The sequence below is a fragment of the Equus przewalskii genome, chromosome 26 (genome assembly GCF_037783145.1).
Source record: "Equus przewalskii isolate Varuska chromosome 26, EquPr2, whole genome shotgun sequence".
In the NCBI taxonomy this organism is placed as follows: domain Eukaryota; kingdom Metazoa; phylum Chordata; class Mammalia; order Perissodactyla; family Equidae; genus Equus; species Equus przewalskii.
In genome coordinates, this window is record NC_091856.1 from 19,198,720 (window position 1) to 19,225,995 (window position 27,276).

Below are 27,276 nucleotides of genomic sequence, written 5' to 3' on the forward strand. Positions count from 1 at the left end.
CCCAAGATGCCTCCAGACATTTCATTGTCAGATGTCCCCCTATCAGTTGAGACCCAGTTGCACTTCCACAGCAGCAACAGAATTATTAAAAATAAAGCACCAAGCATGATGCCTGGAACATGGTAGGCTCAGTAAATGTTTCCTCATTTTCTAAAATTTGCCTCTCCTTTTCTCATCGTAATCACCCTCGAGTACGAGTCTAATAATCGCTGTACTGGGCAGGATAGGGTAGGCTCCGAGACCTCAGGGCTTAATACAACAAAGGTTTATTTCTTAATAATCGTCGATACAGGTTGGGTAACTCCAGGGCAAGCTGTTCTCCACGCAGTGACTCAGCGACTCAGATGACTTCCACTGTGTGGCTCTTACATCTCAGCACACGGCTTCCACGATTGCAGAGGCAGGGGAGGAAAAGTTGGCAAACAGGCACCAGCTGTTACACGCTTCAGTCCTGAAACATGTGACACTTGTTCTCATCCCTTTGACCTGCAATGGGTCACATGAGCCAATCTGACCGCAAGAGAGGCTATGAAATAGGGGAAACCTACGGATATCTGGAGAGTAAAAATCTCTGCTACAATTGCTAACAGCTTTCTCGATGCCAGGTAGTATTCCAAGAACAACTCCATTTATATTAACTAATCCTCATAGCGTCTCTACTTATGGGATAGGAGGTGGTGAGGTTAAGATCCCAGCCCGAGGGTGTGCAGTGGAAGAGCCAAGATTCAGACTGGCTGCCTGCCTTAGCCTCTGTGCTTAACCACTGTGCCTGTGCTTGGTACGAAGCATACTGCACCCCTTTCATGTGTCTCACCTACGTGATTCTTCTCCCTTTACACATCCCAGATCCTGGACTGAATGCTCCTCTGGGCAACTTCATGTCCTGTCAACTCGTCTGGAGAGAAGGATGCCCCCAATATTGCCCCTTACACGCACAGAAACTGCCCATTCCATTTAGTGCCAAAGCTCAGACCTGCTCAACTTCTTGGAGAGAAGGTACAAAACAGCTTACAGTGAGGCAGATCTTGTGTAACGTCTTACACAAATTCCCTGAAGATTGAACCACTTCCACTTTATGGGGGGAAGAAAGCCCCGATGTTCTGAGAGGTGAAGCAGCTTGTCGGAGGCCATACATTGAATCTGCGTGCTTCTAGCCAGGGAGGCCCATTACGTGCCAGGTTCTTTGTGTAAACGTACACGGCCCTGCAGGTCAGGCAGTGCAACCCCACTTCCGTGGATGGGAAAGCTGAGCCCGTGGCTAATATTCCGCCTTTCTCGGCACTCTTGGCCTCTCCTCTGCACAAGAAGAGCCATGGGACCAGAAGTCAATGAAAGCTGTTAGCAGGAAAGGACCTGCTCTGGTGACTCTTCATGCCCCTCATTTTTCACCCTTTTTTCTCTCCTTCAGGGACAAATCTGGTAGATCTTAGAGTGTTTTCCTCCTGTCAGCCAATCTCCCATCACTCGAGTGGCTCTGAAATTACTGAAAAAGCTCCCGCACAGGCAGGCGGGACACATTTTGTTCCCCCGCTCCTCTTCAGGTAGGCAGGTCGTAAGAGCCAGGAGAGGCACATCCTTTATTGAAAGATCTGGGCAGTGATTCAGGGAGAGGAAGCTGCCAGATCGTGTCAACATCTATCTTCTCTGGCTTTTAAAACATTGCGAATGACGCTGACTGGCTCCTGGGTCAAGTGTGAATTCAAGGCCATACACAGCTCACTGTGTTGTGGGGGGGCAGGAAAGGGGGATGACTGATGGGGATCAGTGGGCTTCGAGGGCCTGGGGGCACTCAACTCCTTTTTTTCCTACTTGAAAACAGCCTGCAAAGGGGAGAGTGGCCGCATTCTAGAACAGATGGCAGCAGCTGAAGATAAGATTAGGAGAGAAGCGAGGCTGGTTGTTCCGAGGGAGCATGAGTGGGTTATTAAAGACCGGCCGGTTGAGCTTGCTGGTTTAAAGCTCGATTACCTTCAACTGCCCTTCCTTCCCGTCCCCAGCCAGATGGGAGTTCTCCGTCTTCGGGCCCTACCCCATTTTATTCCTGTTGTACCCGTCTGTGGTTGTGTACACAGCGTAGCAACAGATCCCCGACCCCTCAGGGGGATCGGTGGCCTTACTGCCAGGAATTCAGAGTATTTCTTCGGGTTTTGACCCAATTTCCTGATAAACAGCATGTGACTTGTCTTACTGCCCGCACATTCCTGACAAGGACAGCTGTGCCTTCAGTCCCCAGCTCTCATGAGCGTGTCTCGTAGTGGAGCACTCACTGCACGATGTGACTTCCAGGATTTGGACGCAGTGTCACGGAGCTGTTAGCAGTGGAGCGTGCTGCGGGAGCTGCTTTTGGGAACACCTTTTGAGTGGCAAACCACTCTCGAATGAGTGGCAAAGCCTGGATTGGAACCCCGGCCCACCTGACTTCCCAGCCCGAATTGCTGTCTGATTTACTTCAGTTTGCTCAGGCCATGGTGTCGCTTCAAACAGTATGTTTCTGAAAGAGAAAGTCAGTGAACCTGTAACCGGCAGGCTGGTTCCAAAACACAGGACCTATTTTTACTCTTTGCTTTTCACTGACTCATCCAGTGGTTCTGAGGCTCTCCCCAGACCGTCTGCTGCCACCCTTGAAGATTCTGCCCAGCTGGGAGGAAGTTCCGTCCCTCTTCCTTCATCCAGGTTGCCAGACAGTTGGCAGCCAGCCCTCAGGCACGGGTCTGCAGCCCTTGCAAACACAAGAGGACAGATGGCGCGAATGCGGAGTAAGGGGGGGCTCTGGCTGGGGTTTGTGGCTATTTGGATTTATCTGTAGTTGAGGCCCTGATGATTTCATCATAGCTCTTCATTCCCTAATTCAGATGCTATGACACACACAGAGGGCAGGGTGCTGGGGGCCAGCTATGAGCATGGGCAGAAACAGCCCCATGCCCCAAAGGTCAGCTCTCTCTTTGGGAGTGGGGACATTGAACAATGACCATACCGTGTGCTAGTGTGCTAGGTGTGGCCGTAGGTTAAGCAAGGGTCACTAGGAGAATGGGGCCTGGCCTGGGCGCAGGACAGGAAGGGGCTCCCAGAAGAAGGGCCCTTTCAGCTGGGACCTGAGATGAGGTGGTGAGGTGGGGATGGGGTTTGGGGGTTACTTGCCGATGGAGAAGGATGGCAACCACTGAGAACTGGAAGTGAGAGCACGGGGTGTAGGAGGAACTGAGAGATGTTCTGCATTCCTGGAGCTTCTGCCTTTTAGAGGTTGGAGGAGCGTGGGTAAAGATCAGTACAGAACAGGCTGGAGGTGGGCAGGGGCGTGGGCCCACTATATACAGCCTTGTGAGTCCATCAAGACGGCACTCCTCAAGTCTGCTTTCCAGGGTCTTTGCTAGACATGACTCCCCCTTTACTGGACTTTATTCACCTGTCTCCATTCGACGCGGAGGCCCGCTCCCTCACGCCACAGGGCCAGGCCTTGCCACGGGCTGTAGTTTCAGAGATGCAAAAGGCATGTTGCCTTGCTGCCCAAGAGTGCCACTCACTTGTGCTGAGCACTTTCTGCCAGGCACCTCATCACCTCGTTTCATTCTCAGTCTCTCAGTTGAGCAGGTTTGCTATCATTCCTTTATAAAGGAGGGATGGAGGCACAGAGACGTGAGGCGACTTGTGCAAGGTCACCTGCTGTAAGCGGCGGAGCCTGGTCAGCCGGTTCCAAGGGCCCACGTCTTCTTGCCTCCCTGGCCAAGGAGTTGGATGTGTCAATACCTAAGTTCGTGCTGGAGTGACCAGCAGAGAGAACGCAGAGTGAAGGCAGCCTGGCAGAAAGGGCAGGGGTATGCTATCGGGCTTCCCGGAGCAAGGAGGCCTTGCCCAAGAGCAGGGTTTATATAGACACTGCCCCGGCCACACGTCTGTCCCAGGATCCCTTTCAGTATCCTATGAGCAGTTAGTAAAGCTCCAACGTCTCACAGGCCTCTTGCTCCCATGCCCCCAAATCGTGTTTTGGGGAATTAGGCAAACTACTTAGGGATCCTGTGTGTCTTGCTTAGTGCTGTCCAGTACAACGCCTGGCACTTAGCAGGCGCCGAATGTCCATCTGTGGATGAATAAATGAATGAACCTCACTTTTAGTGTCCTACAGCCTGGATCCTCACTTGCCTGGTGAATGAGGGCGCCTGGGCCTTATCTGTCACTGCTCAGTTCCTCAATCACTGCTCACTGGCCCCGAGCATGCCACCCCCGCCTCTGGCCCAGCAAGCTGCCAGCTAAGTCCTGTGGTCTGAGAGGCCCCTAGCACTTTGGCAATACCTGCTGAAATTAGAAATGCATCCACAATCTGACTCAGCAAGTCCACTGGTAGCAACGCAGGCTGTGGCATGTACACAGGCAGCACTGTGGCCACCATACGGGCAAGGCCTGTGAGCAAGAGTGGGAACCCCCTCTGTGTCCCCACTGGGGAGGGGCACAGGAAAGAAAGACTTTTCTTACAATGCATGGAGGTTTAGCAGTAAGGCAGGGTGGAGTCTACTGGCATCATGTGACCACCAAGCAACTTGGTGGAATCAAACAGCAGGGTCCCCAGCAGAATAGAATAGGTTCCCTTTTGTATCAATACCCACGTGTGCACATCCATCCGTATGTGCTCCATGGAAAAATAAACAAGGTTAGCGCCTTCCTCAGGGGAGGGGTCCTTTTCACTGCAGATGCCTCTGAAATCCTGAGTGATGGTGGTGGGGGTGGTAGCCAGCATCCAGCGGGCAGTTATGCTATCTGGCACTTGTGACCACGTCACACGTTATCTCATTAAAGCTTTACATTATCCCATGACACGGTACAATCTGTTTTTTACAGAAAACTAAGGCACAGAGAGGTGAAATACTTGACCAAAGATGACCTACAAATCGGAGGGAGAGCTGGCCGAGAGCTCAGGCGGCCTGATCGCCACACCGATGCGCTTCCCAAGACGGTGCCCATGTAATTTTTCCTTAAAAAGCAAGTCCCTGAGAAATTTCTGGTCCCCAACATTGCCCCATCCACCGGATCCCGTGACTGTGTTGGGCGGGGACTGGACCTCGGAGGCAAGCCTGTGCTCTCAGGACGGGGAGACCGGGGCTGGGGGGCGGGACCCTTGTCCCCGGCGGGGGCGCAGGCGCCCCAGGACCGCTGCACGTGGCGGCCGAGCGCACAGGCGCTGCCCCGCGGCCCCGGGGGCTGCCCGGCTGACGAAAGGCGGCTCCCAGCCCGGCTCCGGCGCGGCCCCGGGAGAACCTTCCCTCCGGGCCTCGAGGCCAGCTTCCCGGGCGGCTCCTCCCGGTGGGGTGAGCGCGCGCCCCGGGGGCGGGCCCGGGAGGGCGGGGCGCGGCGGGCGGCGCGGAGGGGCCGAGGGACGGCGGGCGGCGGGGCCGAGGGGCCGAGGGGCCGAGGCCGAGGCCGGACCTTCCGCGTCCCCGGGCGGCGGCGGCGCGGCCGGGTGAGTGTGCGTGGGTCCGGGGCGCGCGCCCGAGTGTCTGCGCGCGGGCTCGGCCGGCCCGGCTCCCAGGCGCCGCATCCCGGCCTGGGGTGGGCGCCGCGGGCCGCACCAGGGTGCTGCCGTGCGCCCGGGTCCCCTTCCCCGCGGGTCGTGCGTGGGAGCCGCTCGGGCCGCTGCTGCTGTGAGCCCGTGGCTGGGGGCCGGGGGCCGGGGCCCGGGTGGGGGTGGGGTGATTTCTGGGGTCAAGGAGACGCCGAGGCAGCAGACCCGGGACAAGACTCGAGGGCAGCGCCTGGGACAAGACACCGCTGCCCAAGGCCAGGTGTGGAGGGACCTCCCCGGCCCCAAGGGGCCCGCTTCCGTTCTGGCGCCGTCCGGCCCGGCTCCTTGACCCTGGATAGTTCACTTTCGTTTCTGGGTCTTAATTTCCTCATCTGTAAAGTGGAGTGCTTGGACCCATTGTCTCCAAGGCGTTTTCACCCCGGCACTTCTGGGACAGCCCCCCTTAGGGACCCCTGGTGGGACTTTCCATTTTAACAAAAACAAAACCTGACTTGTGAAAACTGTAAGGTCTTTCTCTCTCTCCCTCTTTACCCCCTGCACAAATCTCAGTGGGGGACCTGGGTTCTGGGGAGACGGGGCCCTCAGCGTCTACTGAAGTGGGGACCCTGGCTCGGCGGAAGGTACGGCTGTCTTCCCTTGCGGGGGCTCGGCGTGGCTTAAGAAGGTGGATAATCGGGAGTTCTGGGTAAATGCAGACTCCGCAGAGGGAACTAGGGACACAGAGTGGATGACTGGTTAGTTTCGGGTGCCTCAGGGCTGTGCTTACTCCACGCCCCCCTCTTCTCGCCTTTATCACGCCTGTCCTGGCCTCTGCTCTGTCCCTCTCCCTCGTTGGCAGCCCCTTCTCCCACTTCCACCTTTCCCAGGCCTTTCCCCCACCCCAAGGTACTGCTCCCTCCCTCTGACTATCTTGTTGGGTCATTGTCTGTTTCTTCTTTCTCTTTCTCTGTGGTCATCCTTCCCACCAGGTGGTAATCCCCAGCCCAGAGGGCTGAACAGGGATTTAAGATTTTATTTCTGGTTTTATAGTCGAGAAAGCACAGGGCCTGGCACCCAGTGGTTCTTAGGAAATGTCTGTGGGGTAAAAGTGGTGACCCCTGTATTCCTTGGTCATTCCTATTTGCCGAGTGCCGCTCAGAGGAATTTACACGAATGAACTTTTTAAGCCTCGAAACAACCTAAAGCTCCCATTATTATCCCCACTTACATGTGAAGAAACTGAGGCAGAGAGCGGTAACTTGCTCCAGGTCACACAGGTGGGAAGTGGCAAGACTGTGCAGGTAACTTTTAGCCATGACACGAAATAGCCTTCAGGTGGATGAATGAATTCTCCTGATGCAGACGCTGTGGGAGGCTAATTGGGCCAACTGGGGTGCCGGGATTTCTTCTGGAAGACAGTGCCTAATTGTGGGATTTTGCCACCAATGGACTCTTCCATGCAGACTGGGCAGCTCCAGCTTGTGGGTGGTCCCTCCTGCCTGGAGAAGGGAGGATGGGCTCCTGGGTCCCACGGGCCTTTCTGGGGCTCCAGTCCGGCTCCCTGGGCTGCAGGCTCCCAGCTCTGATGTCCCTGCGTTCCTTGTCTGGATGATGGATCTGAGGATTCTGTTTACCTCGTGGGCCTGGCAGGTGCTCAGAGGAGGCAGGAAAGGGCTTAGATGATTGCTGGGGGCCGGGCAGACATCCTTGGGCTATTGTTGTTTTCATGCCCCTTGGGGGTACAAGATAAGAGGAAGGAAGTAAGGTGACACGATTGCCTGGTAAATGCTCAGCAGTATTTGGGAGTGGCCGCACGTGGGCCAGGACCTGGCTAGGTGAGGGGGATTTGGTCCCTGCCCTCCCGGAGCACAGCATCTCAGATGCTGACTGGAATTTCTTGCTGGGTCCCCCCTGGGAGATGCAGTCTTTCCTGACCCACTGTGGTTTTTTTTGAAGGTGGTGTAAGGAACAGGCTCCGAGACAGCCAGACCTGGGACCTGGGCTCAGGGACAGGACTCTGGAGCCAGATGGCCTGGGTTCACCTCCTAGCCACTCCACCTTGGACGGGTCCCCTCACATCTTTGACCCTCAGTTTTTTCTCCTGGGAGGAAAGGGGTCTGTTCGGTGGCCGGGGTACCAGACATCACGCTCCTGTCTCCCCGTTATCCCTGCAGCAGCTATGCCAGTCGCCCACCCTGAACCCATTTTACAGATAAGGACAGCAAGGCTCGGGGAGTTAAGTACCTTGACTGCAAATGTCACCCGGCTTGTGAGTGGCCCAGCGAGGATTCAGGTTCAGGTTCTTTGGTGCTAAAGTCCTTGCTCTTTTCATGATTTTTGTTGCTTTCTGGCCTCAGAGCCTGGTGTGGGGTCGGTGTTGGTGAAAGGCCCATTTTTGTATGTTCTTGGTTGGTGGGGGGGTGCTTAAAGTAAGGCTGGCTCCAGGTGCATCCTGTCTGCTCGTGCGCACCGGGCCCCCCACTTAGGACGGCTCCCCGCTTGGTTTAACGCTCTGCTGTCGCCATCTAGAAATTCCTCACCATTTTTGAACAAGGGCCCCCACCTTTTCATTTTGTGCTGGGCCCCACAAATTACGTAGCTGGTCCTTTGTCAAGGACCAAGAGTAACAGAAGGTGGTGAGGGCGTGTGAGTCAGGCTCCCCCCTTTAGGGGACCTGAGGGTAGGTGGTCAGCCCTCAGGCCAGCTCTGAATCAAGCAGATGTGTGCCGACTGCACACTTGCTGTCTTCACCAGCATTCAGAACCATGGCAGCGTAAGATGACTCCAGTAGACTCTTCAACAAGGTGGTTGGCAGGGCTGGTGTGTCACCCAGGGACTTAGGCATGATTTTCCTTGGTGGGGGGTGATTCTGAGGGCCCCAGGGGGACACATAACAGAGGTTAAGTGTGCAGGTTCCAGCTGGAGTGGGTGGCACCAGAGACTCCGTTTCGGCATCGAGACAATACCCATGAAGAGCATTTCTGCTTTTGCTGACCAAAGTGGGTAAGGGACATGCCTGCTGTGCTGTCACTGACCCAGCTCCCAAGACTTTAGAAGCCTTTCTGAGGTCTTTTAGAGGCTACCGCCAGGAAGATGCGTTGCTCCCCTCATCCTCCTTTTTCTTTTCTCCTTATGGGTAACAGGAACTGTCTCACGGACAGTATTTCCATTTTTGCTTTGGCCACCTGGAAGCTCAAAACCAAATTCTTGGCTCAGGCACGGCAACTGTGTCAAACCTCAAAACAGCAGCGATAAGGGCTAGTATTTATGGGATGTGTCCTTTGTTCCAGATGCTGTGGTCTGTCCTTGGCAGGTTTCTTCCCATCCATTCTTTGCAGCAACCCTGTGGGGAAGGTACCATTATTTGAATACAGGGAAGCTGGAGCTCTTTGAGGTTAAACCACTTGCCCACGTTTAGATAACTAGTCGGTCATGGAACTGATGATGCTTAAACGGGTTAGTCTGACCCTGGAGTCCATGTTCTTGAACATAGCCCTCCACCACCTCTGCTAGGGACCTCATTGTCTGAGTATCTGGTTATTTTTATTCTTCATGGGTCATTTTTTTTTTTTGTTAATTTATGTGTCCCACCATCTTGATGGTTTTCATTGCTATTTTGCAATGTCTCGGGGGAAGTTCTTTGAGACCCTTTGTATGACGAAGGCTCCTCATGCTCAATATACGTGTCCTGTGGCTGGTCGCCTGTAAGGGATCGGCAGTCCTGGATGCCCGGGGGTGGGGCCTGGCCAGCTCGTGAGTTCTCCGTGTGTGGGTCCCTGGATGTGTCTGAGCTGGAGAAGGCCCAAGACCAGAAAGGGCGTTCTCAGCCGAGGCCTTGGGGGATCTGAGTTCCTCCTCCTCACTCCCGCTGCCAATGTTGCTCAGCAGGATTGGAAAGACCAAAGTCTCTGGGAAGATGCCAGTGGCTCTCCCTGGCCCTGTGATGACCTCAGCCTTAGACGGCCCAGGGAGCCTGGCGTGCCCGGCCCCCGTCCTGAAGCTCTTTCTCGTGCTGTTTTCCGAAGGCGAGCGAGGCTGAGCCGACTGCTCCAGAATGAGCCACAGCTCTGAGAAGAGGAAGTAGAAACCCAGCTGGCTCTCCGTTATGGCTTGTGAACCGCAGATGGAGCCCCGTGGGGCGGCAGGCCCCGTGCCACCCTCCTCCCCCGGCTGGAGCGCCCTGCCCGGGGGGAGCCCTCCCGGCTGGGGGCAAGGTAAGGTCATAACCCTTCATTTCCTCCCCTCCTTCTCCCCCGAGGATGCTGAGCTGGACTCAGCTAGTATGACTGAGACGAGGGGAGTGGAGGGGCACAGAAGGGCCTTGACGTAAGGGTGGGCATTTTGAGATATGTTTCCAGGCCAGTTTCTGGACTTTCCACTCTTTCTCTCTGTCGCCAGCTCCTTAGATCAAGCCACCATCACACTCTGCTTGGATCTCTGGTGTAGCTTCCTAGCTGATCCCCTCGCCTCCTCACCTCTTCCCTCCATTCTCTACGTGGTATCCAGAGAGATCTTTTTAAAATGCACAACCAGCCATGTCACTTTCTGCTTCAGAGTTTCCCACTGGGCTTAGCGTGAAGATCTATCATTCACGGCTTGGAAGGCCTGCCTTATGGGCTCCTGCTGCCCCCGTTCTCAGTTCCTGCCATGCCATCCTGCCTCAGGGCCTTTGCATCTGCTGTTCCTTCTGCTTGTGTTGCTCTTTCCCTGCTTCCTTTCCCCTGCTTAATTTCCATCCTCCCTTCAGAGCTCCGTTCACATAGCCCTTCCATGGGGAATCCTCTCCCGATGGCCCGGCCAAAGTCAGGACCCTCTGATATATTCCTTCTCCTCATAGCACTTGTCACGGTCTAGGATTAACTAAATACCTGTGGAACAAAGGGTTGAGTGTCCGGCTTCCCCACTGGAATGTAAGCTCCATGAGGGCAGCACTCTGTGTTGTCCCGTTCATCCCTGTGTCTACAGTCCCTAGCACAGGCCTTGGCCCAGGGTCGGTGCTCCATAAGTATTTTCTTGAATGAATGAATGAATGAGTGGCTGGTTGTGGGAAGGGGAGACAGCATTCTGAACTGTAGGAGCCACAGAAATGGGGCTGGTTCCTTCCATGGTCTGCAACTTGACGACTTCAAACGAGTTTCTTTTATCATTGCTGTTATTAGGAAAGCAATTTACACACACACACACACACACACGCACGCAGGGCAGTAGAATGAAATGGAAGGAAATAATATGCCTTCAGAACTTTGAAGACATTGCTCCAGCAGTTTTTGGCAAGCCAGTTCTTGCTCTTTTATAGGAAATTGCTCTCCCCTACACACAGACACACACACACACAAACACACACACACACACCTTCTTTGGTAGCTTTTCAGATCATTCTTCCTGGCCTGGGTGTAAAAACAAGTATTTCTAAGTGGAGGGCTAGCTGTTCGCACTTTAATGAACAGACGAGAGAGATCATGGCCAAGACTCCAGGGACTTGTGGTTCGCAAGGCAGACAGAGACGCGGGGAAATGTCTTTGCGTGGCTGGGCAGGTGCCTTCCTCTGTACGTGAGGAGCCAGGCGGGGAGGCGGTGCAGACCCCCGGCCTGGAGTCCAGAGCCCCGTGGGCTTCCCTCCCGGGCTGTGACCGTCAGTCAGAGGCCCGGGGCCTGGCTGCCCGCCCTGGAGCGCTCGCTGCCTGTTCTCCCTGCTTTCACTTCCCCTGGTAACCCCGGCCGAGTTCTTGTTCGCCTTTCAGAGGCTCCGCTTCCCTTTCGGTGATCGTGGTGTCTAGCTTTGCGGGCTCTCCGAGGGTGAATTGAAATCTGGACTGTGGGGCCTGAGCCCCAGGCCATCCATAGAAGTCGAATTTTATAGTTTTGTCTTTTCACATTTTTTTTTTTGTGAAGCCACCGTACATCCTTTCTAGAACCAGGTGGCTGAGGGTAAAAACAAGTCCAGCGACATCACTGTTGCTTTATTGTAACTTTTGAGTTCTGACAAGCTTGCTTTTAAGTATGGCAACACTAGCGGCTGCTTAATCAGACCCATTTCACGCCACGTGCTTTATTTTCATCGTCCTTGTTATTTGTAAGGCCTCCGCGGGGGTGTGACGCTCCTCTGAGTGGATGGCTGCGGGTTCACATTCCTTCTTCAGGGTGACCTTAGTGAGAGGCTGAGCTACAGTTTGAACCCCAAGCTGTCTAGCGTGTGTTTTTCCCCGACTTACCACCCTGCCTCCATACCCCTCACCCCTTGCAAGATGTTTTTTTAAAAAAAGGGAAAGCAAAATAAAATTCTTTTTGGCAGGGGGTAGGATTTTTCTGGCACTCTTGAGATCATAGGCCATACCTTGAGGTATAAAAAAAAAGAACCCTATCAGGCTTGGGGACCAGAGTTCTATCATCTTATTTCATTTATACATCAAACATTTATTTAGTGCCTACTGTATGCCAGGCACTGAACTCAGCCAGAGGATTCAGTGATGTGCAAAACCAATGTGGGAGTGTAGAGTCTGATGGGGACAATGGACTTTAATCAAGTAATGGTATACATACAGAATCAATAATTGCATGGTATGTACTCATCGTTGATGAGCATAAAGGAGAAGAGCAGTAGTTATGCACAGGGTTAGCAGAAGGATTTGATCTGAGAGTTTAGAGTATCAGGGGAGACTCTGGGACAGTGATTAATGAGCTGGGATACAAATGATGAATAGGATTTAACTGCGTGAAGCTGGGTGGAAGGGGTCGAGGGAGAGGGAACATCATATGCAAAGGCCCTGAGGTAGGAGAGAACACTGCCTGTTCAAGGAACAAAGGAGGCTGGTGTAGCAAGACCCAGAACAAGGCCAGTGGCTCAAGGTGAGTTTGGCAGGAGGCTGGTTCTTCTAAGGGCTGGGGGAGCCTGGTGAGGTGGGTCGGTTTTCCCAGCAGAGCACCGAGAAGCTGTTGGAAGTTTTACCAGAGGCCTGGTATCGCCTGACTTGCACTCCGGCCGCCATGTGGAGAATGGGTTGTATGAGGGAAGAGTAGGTTTGGAGGAGCCAATGAGGAGACTCCTGCGCGGGAGAGGTGAAGCTAACTTACCCCGGGGTGTGGTGAAGATGCCAAGAGCTGCGTGGGTCTCGCCAAGATGCCGAGAGAGGCAATGTGTGTTGGCGCAGTTGGCAGGGCCCAGTGATGGACGGCGTGAGGGGTCGAGGGAGTGGGTGGGCCAGCGATGCCCAGCGAGGTAGGCTCCTCCTTTGGCCTGGAAGCCTCAGGTATCGCCCGGCGCTGCGTTCGGAGGTGACCGGAGTCTCGGCCAGCAGGGAACGTGTTTGCGGTCGAGTCCCTTCAGTGCTGCCTCATTTTCTAAGCAAGGGCCACGGAAAATGTGTTACAAGGTCCAGTCCCCAGCCTTGCCCGGCTGGACACGGGGAGCCTAGTCTCAGGCGGGGTCCCGCACAGCCCCTGGCTGCTGACTGGTGGCTCCCAGGGCCTCACCCCGTGTGGAGGGAGACCCCCATCCTCTGGTCTGGAGGGTCTTAGTCAGAGCCAGTGGCTGGTGGGGCTTCAGCCTCTGCCCTGCCTCCCCGGCCTCGCCTGGCCTCGTGGTTTGGCTTTGTTGCAGCCCTGCAGGGCGAGAGCTGTCATAGCTGTCATGACCAGCCTGGCTGGACGTACTCACTTTGAGATTAAGCTCAATTTATGCTTTTAAAGTGTTCAGGGAGGTGCAGATCCCCCGGGGAGGGCTTGCCCATAAGTCAGTGCCTTCGTTTTCTGTGGTCGCGGTAACAAGTAACCGCCAACACAGGGGCTTACAAAACGCCCTTGTTCCCTTGCAGTGCCGCAAGCTGGACTCCGACACCGGCCGTTTCACCGGGTCAGTGGCTGCCTTCCTGCAGGAGGCTCGGGGAGAATCTTTCCTTTCCTTCTCCAGCTTCTAAAGGCTGCCCGCCTTCCTTGGTCCAGGATCCCCGTCCCTGTCATCAGAGCTGGCCGTGTTCCATTTCTCTGTGTCTTTCTTCTGAAGTCACGTCCTCCTGACCCTTCTGCGGCCCCTTCTTCCACTTTTAAGGGTCCTTAGATTACATTATGCCCACCCAGATAATCCAGAATAACCTCCCTATTTACGGCCAGCTGATTAGGAACCCTAAGTCCCTCTGCAACCTTAATTCTCCTTTGCCACATAAGGCAACATATTCACAGGTCCTGGGGAGTAGGTGGGGACAGCTTTGGAACCTCATTGTTCTGCTTTCCACACTTGATCTCTCTCTCTCTCTTTTTTTTTTTGGTGAGGAAGATTTGCCCTGAGCTAACATCCGTTGCCAGTCTTCCTCTACTTTGTATGTGGGATGCCTCCACTGCGTAGCTGATGAGTGGAGTATGTCCTCACCCAGGATCTGAACCCGTGAACCTGGGCCGCCGAAGTGGAGCATGAGGAACTTTAACCACTCGGCCACAGAGGCGGCTCCCAGTGGGTTATCTCTTACTTAGCCTCTGAGCCCACCAGGGATGTCCGAGTTATTTGGTTGAGTTTCCTTTGCAGTGCTCAAATCAATGTCTGCTATGTCGTCTCCTCAATGTAGTTAGTTGTTCAGTCTCTGTTTAAATATCCTCCCCTGTGATGGGGACCTCACTACCTCGCGTTCTGTGTGTGGACAGCTCTCATTCTTGGGGAGTTCATCCTCATATAGTCTTGCATTGGGTCCTACTGGCCTCCACGCTCTGGTCCTGGTTCCCCCTCCTGGGGGCTTTTGGGTCCAGTCCAGTCCTTCTCCCATAGGGATTAGTGGACAGCCAGTGTCCCTTTTTGCCGTGAGAAGGTTCTCACGGCCAGAGGAGGTGACGCCATCAGGCTCTGGGCTCATCCAGGGTCCTACGGCTCAGCCACACGAAGCCTCTGGTCTGCTTCCAGGGCTGCACAATGGACAGGTCCTCACGGTTCTCCGGATCGACAACACCTGTGCGCCCATCGCCTTCGATCTGGGGGCCGCTGAGGAGCAGCTGCAGACCTGGGGCATCCAGGTGGGTGCGATTTTCCTGGCTCTCTACCATTTCCCTTCTATCCGTCCGTCCACCTGTCTGTCCGTCCATCCATCCTTTCATGCCGTTACTCACAGAATCTTTATGAAATGCTCCATGCCCGATGTGGTTGGGGATAGAAGGGAGATGTCTTAGAACCAGCTCCTCCCAGTGCATTCACGTCACAGATGTGTGGTGTGGGTGCCCACCCTGTGCCAGCCAAGAACCTGGGCAGTAGGCACAGTATTCAGTGGTGAAAAGGACCCACTGCCTGTGCTCACCCCGCTCCCAGAGCCCCGTGGGGGCGATGGACATGCGTCAGATAGCTCAGGACAGCGTGACATAAATGCTGCCGTGGAGGAACATGCAGGACGCCAAGGACACGCACAGGAGAAAACGATAAACCCGCCTGGGGAAGCCGTGGTTGTGAAAGCTTCCTAGATGAGCAGATACTTGATCTGGGATCTAGCAGGAAAAATAGGAGTTGGCTGGGTAAACAGGAGGAAGGGCATTTTAGGAGAGGGAACTGCATATGTGAAGCAAAGGGTACATAAATTCATTAGATAATAATGCAGTGCCTTCAAGCATCGTGACTCGAGGCATAGGCTCCCAAGATCCGTAGATGTGGATGCAGATCCGGCTCTGCGGCTCACTGCCGTGTGACTTTAAGCAGGTGACTTAACCTCTCTGAGCCACAGTTTCATCATCTGTAAAATGAGGGCAATATGAATAGAGTTACACAGAGCTTCTGTGGGGATTAAGTGACATAGTGTTTGAGGAACACTTGCACTGTCTCTGACACCAAGTGAATGTTCAATAAATTGTAGCTATTGGTGTTGTTAAGGTCCCACCTGTCTGCTTCTCTCTTCCCGAAGCCACTAGGCCTCCTCCCATACGCCAATACAATTGTTAGCTTATTTAATCTGCACACCGCCCCTACAAGGTGGGTGCTCTTATTATCCTCATTTTACAGAGCAGGAAACCGAGGCTCAGAGAAGTGGGGTAACGTGCTCCAGGTCACACAGCACATGAGTGGCAGGGCCAAGGTTTGGACCTGGGATTGGCTGACTCCAGGGCCTGTGCCTTAACCATTAGGCTCTCCTGGGTCTGCCGTGAGGTCCTGAGCCTGGGGCTGTGGGCGTCCCTGTGCGGGATGTCCTCCTGGGTCTTCAGCTGCCCACCTCCCCAGTGATACTGGGCCTTCCCTGAGCCAGCAGCTGCACCCTGGGATTGCCACCCAGCACTCCGAGCCCCTCACTCGGCCTCCTGGGTCAGCCCAGAACGCCCAGAACGAGCCTGCTCTTCCTCCTACACGATAGTCACATGACCTGGAAGTGACTTGCCGCTGGCGGGTGGGAGCTGGGGAGTGGTTCTCCTGGCTGATCGTTGCTTTGCTTTGGGCACCGAGCAGGTCCCCGCCGACCAGTACCGGAGCCTGGCCGAGAGCGCCCTCCTGGAGCCCCAAGTCAGAAGATACATCATCTACAACTCGCGGCCCATGCGGCTGGCCTTTGCCGTGGTAAGGAGGGTGGTGGCCCGCATTCGGACCCTGCCATGGCCCCGTGGCCCTGCTGACGTCGGCGTGGCCTCCTGTCCTGGAGGGGTGGGTATGGGATGTGGGGGCTGGTGGCCCAGCTGCCTGGGAGAGAGCAGTCCACAGGGGCCTGGATTTGTGGGGAGGGGAAACTTACAGGAGAGAGTTGTCACCAGGCCCCCGGGGAACGGAGGGGAGGCAGGGTTTCCCAAGGGCGGAGCTGGGGGCTGGGGATCCGCTGACCCACCTCTGAGGCTCTGGACTCCGTGTCTGGCTGGGTCAAGACTTTCCTCCCCTCTGGGACTTGGTTTCCTCTCCTGTTCACTAGATAGGTCCGTTTCAGCTCTAATCCTATATACTTGTGTAGACACACACACATACCTATAAACATATACACCTGCGCACACACACACCTATGGCCAGAACGGGAACCCAGGCAGACTGGATTCAGCATCTGTCTTCACCGTGTTGGCTTGCTTCCTCTCTGTGCATAAATGGGCCAATAGCACTCAGACTTCCACCTCCCGCTCCTAGGGAAGGAAAAGGGATGGCCATCGACATTTATTAATTCCCTGATAAGTGCTGCGCTGTCACGTATGTTATCTTCCTAACCCTGATGCAACCCTGCAGACTAGGTATTACCCCATTTTATAGATGAGGACGTTAAGGCTCAGAGAGCTGTGACACCTCGTCCAAGCCCACACAGCAGCTGAAGGACCAGCGTGGGCTTCTGACTCTGCTTTATCTTACTCCCAAGCCCCCTGCCCTTTTCTGTTTTATTTAAAATCCGGGCGAGCAAGGATCCGGGGCAGCTATTCTCAGGCCTGTCCTGTGCATGAGGACCAAGGGCTCCGCGCGCAGACCCCCATCCGTCCCTTTTGGCCCTGTGAATGCAGCTGCCTCGTCAGGACAGGTGTTCTGAGCGCGCTCCGTCTCTGGCCCCTGCAGGTGTTCTATGTGGTGGTGTGGGCAAACATCTACTCCACCAGCCAGCTCTTCGCCCTGGGGAACCACTGGGTGGCCGTGCTGCTCGTGACCCTGGCCGCGGTCAGCCTGACCCTGGCTCTCGTGCTCATCTTCGAGAGACACCAGAGGAAGGTGAGAGGTCGCGGGACCCCGGCCACGCTCCCTCTGGAATCGGGGTGGGAGGTGGATCCACGGCAGGGCGTTCTCTTTTCCCTGCGTCGAAGAATTTCTCCCACTGTGAAAATTCACTGCCCAGGTGCTCAGGAACTGCAAGAAATCAAATCACATGTGGGATTAAATCCTCTGCTTTTCCTGTCTCATCCCTGTGGGTTGTGTTTCTAGAAGCAAGCTGTGTCGCAAGGGCGTCTGGGAGGCGCAGGAGGGCGCTTTGAGTTCACGGAGCCCTTTCACGCACCTCCTGTCTCCCCGGATGCTCGCGACACCCTGTGAGTGAGGAAGGGGGTCCGGAGCCCACCTCGCAGCCCGAGGTGCCTGAGGTTGAGCCCCCGGCAGAGGCAGAGGCGGGCGGATGCTCACCTCGTGCTCTGTTGATGCTTGTGCCTTGTTTAACCCCAGCAGTGACCTTTGAGGCAGAGCGGGGCTGGTCCGAGAGTTTAGATCCCCCTGTGAGTGGCAGAGCGGGGTTTCCAAGCCCGAGCCCTCTGCCTCCCAATCTCATCACCAAGGAGACTGGTCCCTCCGGCTTAATGTGTAGTTCACAGTTGTGTTCTGCTTCTTCAGTGTCTTTTGCTACTTACTGAGCACTTCGCATGTGCTGGTTCGGCTGTTAAGGGCTTCGCACAGGTTAACTCCTGAAACCCCCCAGGAGGTCTCTGGGTGGAGTCTTTGCCACTCATTTTACAGATGGGGAACTGAGGCTCCAAGGAGGCTGGAGGAGTGGGCCAAGGTCATGCTCCCAGTAAATGGCGGAGCTGGAATTCAGGGCCGGGATGCTCTGATTCCAAGCCGTGTTCTCAGTCCGGACCCTACTGTGTTGGCCTTCTATGGCTGCTGGAACGGCTTCCTGTAAATGGAGTGGCTTAAAACACCACCAGTTTATCATCGCAGTGTTCTGTAGTTTAGAAGTTTGACGTAGAGGGGCTGCATCCTCTCTGCAGCTTCTAGGGCAGAATCTGTTTTCTTGCCTTTTCCAGCTCTTGGAGGCCACCTGCATTCCTTGGCTCGTGGCTCCTTCCTCCATCTTCAAAGCCAGCAATGGAGGGTCAAGTCCTTCTCACATCTTTGACTGTGAACCTTTTGCCTCCCTCTTCCACTTTTTTTTTTGGTGAGGAAGATTGGCCCTGAGCTAACGTCTGTTGCCAATCTTCCTCTTTGTGCTTGAGGAAGGTTGTCGCTGCGTTAACATCTGTGCCAATCTTCCTCTATTTTGTATGTGTATGTTGGCCACAGCATAGCTTGATGAGTGGTGTGTAGGTCCACACCTGAGATCTGAACCTCCGAACCCCGAGCCACCAAAGTGGAGCATGTGAACTTAACCACTACGCCACTGGGCTGGCCCCCCTCTTCCACTTTTAAGGCCTCTTGTGCTTCCATGGGGCTGCCTGGGTAATCTGGGGCCATCTCCCTATTTTAAGATCAGCTAATTAGCAACCTTAACTCCATCTACATCCTGGATTCCCCTTTGCCATGTAACGTAACATACTTGCAGGTTCTGGGGAGTAGGACTCAGCATCTTTAGGGGGTCGCTATTCTGCCTACGGCACCTCCGCTGTCTTTCCAGCTGCTTAGGAAGCTCCACCAGCAGCTGGCACAGAGCTGGACCCTGAGACCTGCAAACACTCCGCCCTTGCCTGACTCTGGGGGAGAGGGTGGCATGTCGGGCCGTGTGGTCCGGGTTTGGGGTGTGAATTCCGTTTGCTGTCTGTGCTCACGGAGACAAACGGGAACCTTATGGCTTAATCGTTCTGAAAAGATCTTTGTTGGGCTTTGCAACGAGGCTGCCAAAATAATGCTGCCCTTGGGCTCTGTTGGAGCTTTCAAGGCCCTTATGCTTGGCCTATAAAAAATAAATTGATCTGGCTGCTCCTGCAGCCAGAAACTTCTCTTGGGGAGGGGAAAGAGCAAAGTGTTGTGTGTTAGCAGGAGCAGGCAGCTGTCTGGCTCCTGGCAGGTGCTTCAAGGATGCCGTTGAGGGTGCCTCCTGGGCTCTGCTTCCTTCTCTCCCTCCTGTCTTTGTTCACCTGGTATTTATGAAGCCCAGCAAGTGCCAGGCAGTGTCCTAGAGAAGGACACAGAGAGGAACAAGACCCCGTGTCTTTCCAGGTACAGCACGGAGGCCCCAGGTACAGAGAGGCGCTCCTGTCATCGCTGTTTGCTCGTTCTGGGAGCCCCTCCAGGGTCCTTTCCTTCCTAGTAATGACCATCATTTAATGAGCACCTATTCTGTGCTCTCTGTTTGGGGCCTGAATCCTATGCCCAACAACAACCTGACAAGGAGGCAGGATACCTCTGCCATTGGCCAGCTCTGCAAGCTGGGTAATTTATCACTTAACCTCTCAGGGCCTTAGTTTGCTCATCTGTCAGTTGGGATCGTAATTGTAGCTCTCTCATAGGGTCATTGGGAGAATTAAATGACTTATTGCACGCAATATGATACTACTTGGTATAAAGTAAATGCTCACTAAGTATTAACTGTTAGGATTATTCACTTTCTTTTCCAGTGGGGGAAACCGAAGCTCAGAGAAGTTAACTCTAGTCTGTGGTCACACAGCCCCCCTCAGGTCTTCCTTTGGGCCTTAGCTCTTGTTCCTTCTTGGATCCCTTGTCACTCAGGACCATGCAGATCCCCCCCAACCGTTGTCACTCTTACTGTTAGTGTCCTACCTGCATCACGTGACATCTTTGAGAGCCTCAGCATTTTGCACACACTGCCTTGGTTTCCCCTTGTTTGGGGCCTTATTAGCCTTTCTCAGGATTGGAAGGCTTGTGAAGGCAGGCGAGACCCTGCCTTGTGTCCCCCTGCAGAGTGGAGCACATTGCTGCAGCACGTGGGAAGTTCCTAAAGATAGTTGCTCGCGGCCAACATGGTGCAGTGGAAGGCATGATGATTTCAGTTCAATATCGTCGTCATCATGATACCGTTAGCTGACATGCATTGAGTGTTCATTCTGCCACGTGTTCTCCGTGGGTTAACTCATTTCATCCTTATTCTAACCCTGAATATAAGGGGGTGATATTATCTCCAGGGTGGAGACGAGACGGAGCCAGAGGTGGTGAGTAATTTGCCCGAGGTCACGCAGGTGGTGAGAGCCGGAGTCAGGGTTGGGGCCTTGGTGACACAGGTTTCTGAAAGGGTGAACGGCCCCTACTAATGTTCTAGGAAAAACAAAACAGAATCTCGCCTCGATTCGCACAGTAGTGGCATTCCTGGAAAATTCAGTATATTTAAATCTCTTTAAAAAAACCTCACTTTAGGTTTCTATGTAAAATGGAGTTAGTTGGCCGGTCGGAGAATTATCAGCAGATTTTCGCTGCATTCATGCCCGGTGGGGCCTTTGGGGTGCGGGAAGGCCACGAGGCAGGTCTTCCGCTTGCGGGATTGTCTCCCGTGGGGCACGACCTTCAGTGGAAGGCACGCGTTTAGCATCCCTAGTCCTCATCCCTAAGTGCCGGCCTTGCCCATCCCATCCCTGTGATGAACAAAAGGACCTCACATTTCCAGAATTTCCCTCCTGGGGTCCTGCCCCTTTTGGGGACCATGGTGTTTGACTGGGCTGCCTTCTATTGCATCTCAGAGAGGCCTTCTCCCAAACCAAGGGTCTTCATACCCTTCTTCTTCCCAGCCTGCTTCGCTTCTGCTTTGTCAACTAAATACTTGACGTCGTTGTTTTGGGTGGGGAAAGAAGGAGATGGATTCCCAGAGCCTCCTCTGAGGACCAGCGCTGTCCTAGGTACTTCCGAGAGCAGGTGCCGTGTAGACAGAGCGGGTGTTTACTTACATGACCAACGTTCAGACCGTCTAACCCCCTCCCAACCCTCCTCCCCCCACACACGTCTGTTGCCCCCGACTGTGTCCCAGGCGCTGGGTTCCTACACACAATCTCAGTGAAATCTTACCACATCCTAAGAGGCAGGGACACTCTCTGTCCTTATTCTACAGCTGAAGAAAGCGAGGCTCAGAGAAGGCATGTAATCTGTCCAGGGCCACACAGCCAGGAAGTAGCAGAGCCGGGCTCCAGCTGAATTTATTGTCCCAACAACCCCATGATCTCGTTTTATCGGGGAGGCATTGTGTGTGTCTAGAAGATGAGGGGTGTCCCATGGCGTCCAGGGATGGGACAGTGCAGGGTAATTACTGGGGCCCAGAGCTCCCTGGTGGCATGGAGGTGTGGCCATGGGCGGGCGTCTGTCTTACAGGCCAACACCAACACGGACCTGAGGCTGGCGGCCGCCAACGGAGCACTCCTGAGGCACCGGCTGCTGCTGGGGGTGACGGACACGGTGGAAGGCTGCCAGAGCGTGATCCAGGTACTTGTCTCGGGGTGACTTCTCCTCGAGGGCCCGCTGGGCTGGGCTGGTGGCGAGAGGTGGCCCGTGTCCTCCTGTCTGCACAGGGTCTTCCGGGATGGCCTCGGCAGCCCTTCCCTCCCTCCCAGCCCCAGCGTTTCTTCCTGGAGACTTGGCTCTGGGCCTTAACCAGCTGCCTGGAACCCCCACAGGCCGGGGCTGGAAGGGAAGCTCAGAGACCATCCTCGCCGCACTCCTCATTCCGCGTTTATTCAGCAGACAGATGGGGCCTCCTCTGTGCGGAGCCCCCAGTGGCCCCAGGGCCCAGGCCAGGTCCCTGGAGAGGCAGGTCGCACTCGAAGGCCTTGTCCTCCTGGCTCAGATGTTTGCTTTGCCCCAAGGGCAGTGGGTAGACCTTAAGTGACTAGGACAAGGTCACACAGGAGGTCTGGGACATGGGCGGGGTGAGTGAGTCCCGGGGCTGCTGATCTGGCTGAGCTCTGCCAGGCAGGAATAGCTAAATCTCAGCATCACATCTGCTTTCTCACCTCCGCCTATTGCTACCCCTCACCCTGTGGGAGCCCGGGGTGGGCGTGCGGGCGGGCCCCGGAAGAAGCTCCTTGTGCGCGCGACCTGTTCAGCCTCAGATGTGTGCCAGGCGCTGTTCTAGGCGCTGAGGCTGCAGCAGAGCGCAGACCTGCACGGATCCCTGTGTGGATGGAGCCCAGCACACCTGAGACGGTCTAGGGTGTCAGGGGATCCTACCCAGCCCCGGGGGTGAGCTCGATGGCATCACAAGATTTCTGGCAGTTCAGGTGTGACATCTTAGACTGGAAGCCCCTTGAATCTGGGGGTCCTTTCAGCCTCGTGTTTCTCTAAATCCTCTTTATCATTTGGCACAGAGGGCTGATTCGGCAAGTGTTAGTTGAAGGCGTCAATGGATGGATGACAAATGAATGGCCACATCTTTTAAAATAATTAGGTTCTTTCAGTTTCAAAGTAGTCTCTTGGGATGAAGTGATACAATATCTTGGATTTTCTTTAAAATCACCAGCAATGGGGTGGGGGTGGAGGTGTCAAGGGTGAGTGGTGGTCAGGGGTAGAGATGAAACAAGAGTAGCCGTGGAGTGATAACCATTGAACCAAGATGGTGGGGAGGGGGAGGTTGATGACGTCATTTGCTCTCCTTTTGTGTATGTTTGGCAAATTTCATAATAAAAAGTAAAAAAAAATTCATCTAAAAAATATATCCTTGGGGATGAGACAGCGGGAGAGACTAGTTGGCAGAAAGATGTGCGCCTGGGTCTCGGGGGTCCGTCCCTGGGAGGAGGGAGCTCTGGGATCCAGAGGAAGGGGCTGGTGGGTGGAGGTGGGAGATGGGCCCGCAGATTCTTACAGAGCTCGGGTTGTGATGTGCGGCAGTGTGGACCCCACAAGATGTTGTAATGCGTGAACGTGGAGATGTCGGCCTGGCTGAGTGTGACCTGGCTTTCTGGGGGCTGTGAGGTTGAGGAGGAAGGGGAGGCAAGGGTGAGGTGATGGTTTCTCACCCCGCTCCCTGCCCCCCATGGCGCCCACGTGGATTCCCTCTGACCTGAGCAGTGGGGGGACGGCTCTGAAGGGTTTCACTCGTTTGCATGTTGGGCTCTGGGCAGAAGGGCACCTCCGCCCCTGAGAATGGAGGTGGTGGCTCCAGGTGGCTGCGAGCCATCCGGGACGATTGGGGTCTGTCTGGGAGGCTCCGTGACCCATGGGAGATGGGGCCGCAGCCATTTTGAATAGAGTTTGACATCTTCTGAATTTGCACACAAAGCCATTTTTCTACCAGCATACAAAGGAAGCTTCACGGATGGGGACTTTGAGAGAGAGCAGAATGGTACGTCCCCACCAGAGACCAGGCTAAGCCCAGTCGGCCTGAGCAGGGCTGGCCTCCAAGCGGAGGCAGGAGCTGGAGGTTCGAGGTCGGGCTGGCTTTGAGCCTCAGCGATCGTGGGGTCCTCTCTCCCCAGCTCTGGTTTGTCTACTTCGACCTGGAGAACTGTGTGCAGTTCTTGGCTGACCATGTTCAAGAAATGAAGACTAACCAAGAGGTAAGTCACCTTACGTGAAACAGCAGACAAGAAAATAAACCAGGAGGCCACAGTATATAGATTGCATTACCTCAGTGTTGGAGAAATGTCTAAGGGAAAGTTCCTTGAAAGGAAGAATTACCTATGTGGAGTCAGCACTTGTTTTTGCCTAGGGAATTTTGACTTTTTAATCTCATTTTAACAAATCCTCTCCTTTTTTTTTTTTTTTTTTGCTGAGGAAGATTGAGCTAATATCTGTTGCCAATCTTCCTATTTTTGCTTGAGGAAGATTTGCCCTGAGCTAACATCTGTGCCAGTCTTCCTCTATTTTGTATGTGGGTCCACCACAGTGTGGCCGATGATGAGTGGTGTAGGTCTGTGCCTGGGATCTGAACCCAGGCTGCTAAAGCGGAGCGTGCCTAACTTAACCACTAGGCCACAGGGCTGGCCCAAATCTCCTCCTTTTTAGCTAATCACATTTTCCACATTTCCTACAGTGAGTAGGTATTTATAATATAATAATATGATGATAATAAAGATCCTGTGGAGGAAAGTACCATGTAGTTTCACTTGTTCAAAATGCCTTCTTACCATTTATAAAGAAGAACAGGGAGCTTTTGCTTTCATTCTCCAGATGAGAAAACCGAGGCTCTGGAACTCCAGTCACCAGCTGCCCCTGGTCACACAGCCAATGGGTGATGCCGGTTTGGAGCCTAGCCCGCCTGTCCCTGAGCCTGGGCCTCCTTCCCGGGGGTCAGCCTTTTCCTGGGCCCCACAAGAGCTGGAGTCGGTCTTGAAGTCAGGGGCCTGGTTTTGCCCTGACCCCGCCCGGTCGTTCCCATGTGGCTTTGGGCAAGGCCTCTGGGCTTCAGTTTCTCACCTGCAAGTTATGGAGAAAGAGACCACATCCCAGGGTGCTTTGAAGAGCAAATGAGAGCCAGAAGGGAAGAGTGCCCCAGAGGCAATAAAGAGTGTCCCTGTGTAGGGAGTGACCTGATGGCTCCAGCGTGGCTTGGGTCCAGATCCGCGTGAGGTCAGCATCTGGGTCTGTAGGTGGAGCCATCTGTGCTCTGTGGGTCTGCAGCTCGGGGAGCGACTTGCCTCCCACCTCCCACCCAACTTGGGTCACCGCCCGAGCCCCCCTCTTTCCTTTGCAGTCCTTGCTGAGACGCAGACTGAGCCAGCTGTGCGTTGTCATGGAGACCGGGGTGAGCCCCGCCGCGGCTGAGGAGCCGGAGGACCCGATGGAGGAAGCTCCTCTCCTGCCCAGCAGGCCTGAGCCCCAGGAGAGGCCGCTCATGCAGACCGAGCTCCACCAGCTTGTTCCCGAGGCTGAGCCGGAGGTAACGGGTGCCAGCCCCTCCCCCACGGGGTGCTGGCAGTGTGTGTGCAGGTCTCAGGTTCTGGATGCCGGGGGACATGGCTTTCCTGAGTTGGTAGGGACCACGCACATCTTTTAGCTGACTAGTTTTCTATATTTTTTCCCCTCACCCCAACACTTTAAAAAATAGCTTATAGGAGGGGCCAGACCGCTGGCATAGCGGTTAAGTTCACCAGCTCCGCTTCAGTGGCCCAGGGCTCACGGGTTTGGATCCTGGACACGGACCTACATCTTGCTCATCAAGCCATGCTGGGGCGACGTCCCACGTACAAAATAGAGGAAGATCGCTTAGGGCCAGTCTTCCTCAGCAAAAAAAGGGAAGATTGGCAACAGGTGTCAGCTTGGGGCCAGACTTCCTCACACACACATGCACAAAATAGCTTATAGGAATCAGTTTTTTCACCCATTTAAAAAATATCTTGGATAGTCTTTTTGGTTATTTTGTTGGATGTTAGTTACATGTCTGTGGGTCATAGGCTGCCGAACTGTGAACATGTTGATGAGTATTTGGGCCATTTTTTAATCCGTTCATCAGTCAGTCGTCTCTCCATCCATCTACTTAAATTGCAGTGGGATATTTGAATCTTATATGCATCTCTGTTGAAGTCCAGTTCCTCCAGCCTCAGGGTTCTGTTGGGTCCTGCCACCCAAGCTGTCCAGGATGACCGCGTGCTGGTAGACCAGGAATCTGCTAATGCAATTCACAGCTGTGCTACCCTCTGCTCCCCGTGGTGGGGGCAGACCCGGTGTCTGGGACACAGGCCCCCAGGGGTGGCCTCAGGCATGGGGTGATGCCAGAGAGCACTGGCATTTTCTTTTCAGTCAACAAATTTGAAGATTAAAGGTCCAAAGGGGGCCTGCATATAATAGGACTATTTCAAGAGAAAATGATAAATGTCTTAATCTCTTCACTTGAATCCCATTGACTTTTTTTTTTAAAGAACAGAAAAAAGATTGATAAGGTCACGTACCTTATTGCAGCACGCGTGTGTGGGTTTGTGTGAAATAGCCTATTAAATACGATGGGTCTTTTAAATTATTTTTTCAAATTCATTCACATCAATGATAATACAATTTCCCGTCATGAATATCAAGTCTTAGTACGTGTGCACAGGTTTTTAAAGTAGCTGCCCTCATAACTTATAGGGAAGATATAATCAGAGCCCAGGTCTCAGCGTGGGCTGGACCGTCATATTTCAGTGGGAACCCGGTGTCCGTGAAAGGTGCAGAAATGGTTGTAATGATCTCTTATGTTTTTACAGATTTTTATTACACATAAAATCCTTTAGCAGACCCTCTGAGGTATGGAGTATTTCCCCGTCTTCCTTGACGGGTGAAATAAGCTTCCGAGAGGTCAGCTGACTTGCTCAAGGTCCCAGAGCAGCGGAGAACGTGACAAAGCCAAGGGCAGCGGCCAGCTCTGCGGCTTCTCAATAGGCCAGGCTGTCGGCCACCGTTCTTTCTTCTTATGTTATTGATTTTGGCGTAGATGGGCGAGAAGACCAATCTGAGCTCGTGAGCGGTAGGCTCTTTGAAGTTTTCAGTATTTTCTAGGACAAAGGCTGGCTCACGGGAAACACTGATCCTGCAGAACTAGGTGGCATTTCTGCTTTTTTGAATAATGATAGTAGGAACGACATTGACATTATCGAGCGCTAGGTTCTGCCTGGGCTTTCCATCCATGAGTTCCTTTAATCCTCACTCCAGCTCATGCAGATCGATGCTATGATTTCCGCTCTTTTACTGATGAAGAAATGGGCTCAGCAAGGGGAACAGACTTGCTCAGATTCTGTCACAGGGTGGCTGAGCTGAAATTCCCCGTTGGCTTGTTTTTTTTTTTTTTTAGATTGGCACCTGAGCTAACATCTGTTGCCAATCTTCTTTTTTTTTTCTCTTTTTCCCCAAAGCGCCCCAGTCTGTCGTTGTATATTCTAGTTGTGAGTCTTTACAGTTGTGGCATGTGGGACGCCGCCTCAGCATGGCCTGATGAGCGGGACCATGTCTGCGCCCAGGATTCAAACCAGTGAAATCCTGGGCCGCCGAAGCGGAGCACGCCATCTTAACCACTTGGCCGCTGGCCGGCCCCCTCCCTCGGCCTTTTTGATTTGAAAGCCTGTTCTTCGTCACTAACTCTACTGACATGCACATCCTTGATGTAGCCCCCTTACTTTAGTCCCTTCCCACTGGACACAAGTCTTACGGAAGACCTTCAGTGCCACGCATGAGGAATTGAAACGTTCTCCCTGAAATTCCGACTGCCAGACCAGGGAACAGACCTTTCGAGACCAAATGTGTTAATAAGTTTTTGCTCTTAATGCCATTGAGTTGATTCCGACTCCTAGCGACCCTGTGGACAGCAGAGCGGAGCCCGGCGCGG

General features: G+C 54.0%; 1 protein-coding gene and 1 long non-coding RNA gene across 5 annotated transcripts in view; one reads left to right on the forward strand and one right to left on the reverse strand.

The window, feature by feature from the left end:
• Nucleotides 1-244: 244 nt before the first annotated feature.
• On the reverse strand, nt 245-7,892 carry LOC103561298 (uncharacterized). Its single transcript, XR_547413.2, has 3 exons — nt 7,736-7,892; nt 6,720-7,223; nt 245-451 (listed from the first exon to the last, which is right to left on the reverse strand). It is a non-coding gene; the product is annotated as an uncharacterized lncRNA (long non-coding RNA).
• TMEM268 (transmembrane protein 268) overlaps nt 2,456-27,276 on the forward strand; it is a 28,771-nt gene continuing 3,950 nt past the window's right edge. Inside the window, exons 1-9 of one of the 4 annotated variants that reach the window (XM_008535610.2) lie at nt 2,456-2,756; nt 4,831-4,953; nt 9,517-9,705; nt 14,376-14,485; nt 15,894-16,001; nt 16,965-17,114; nt 21,360-21,470; nt 23,459-23,539; nt 24,676-24,861. In XM_008535610.2, coding sequence (XP_008533832.2) covers nt 9,597-9,705; nt 14,376-14,485; nt 15,894-16,001; nt 16,965-17,114; nt 21,360-21,470; nt 23,459-23,539; nt 24,676-24,861 — 855 coding nt within the window. In that variant the 5' untranslated portion in view covers nt 2,456-2,756; nt 4,831-4,953; nt 9,517-9,596. The other 3 variants (XM_008535695.2, XM_070595127.1, XM_008535770.2) reach the window with 3 other exon arrangements.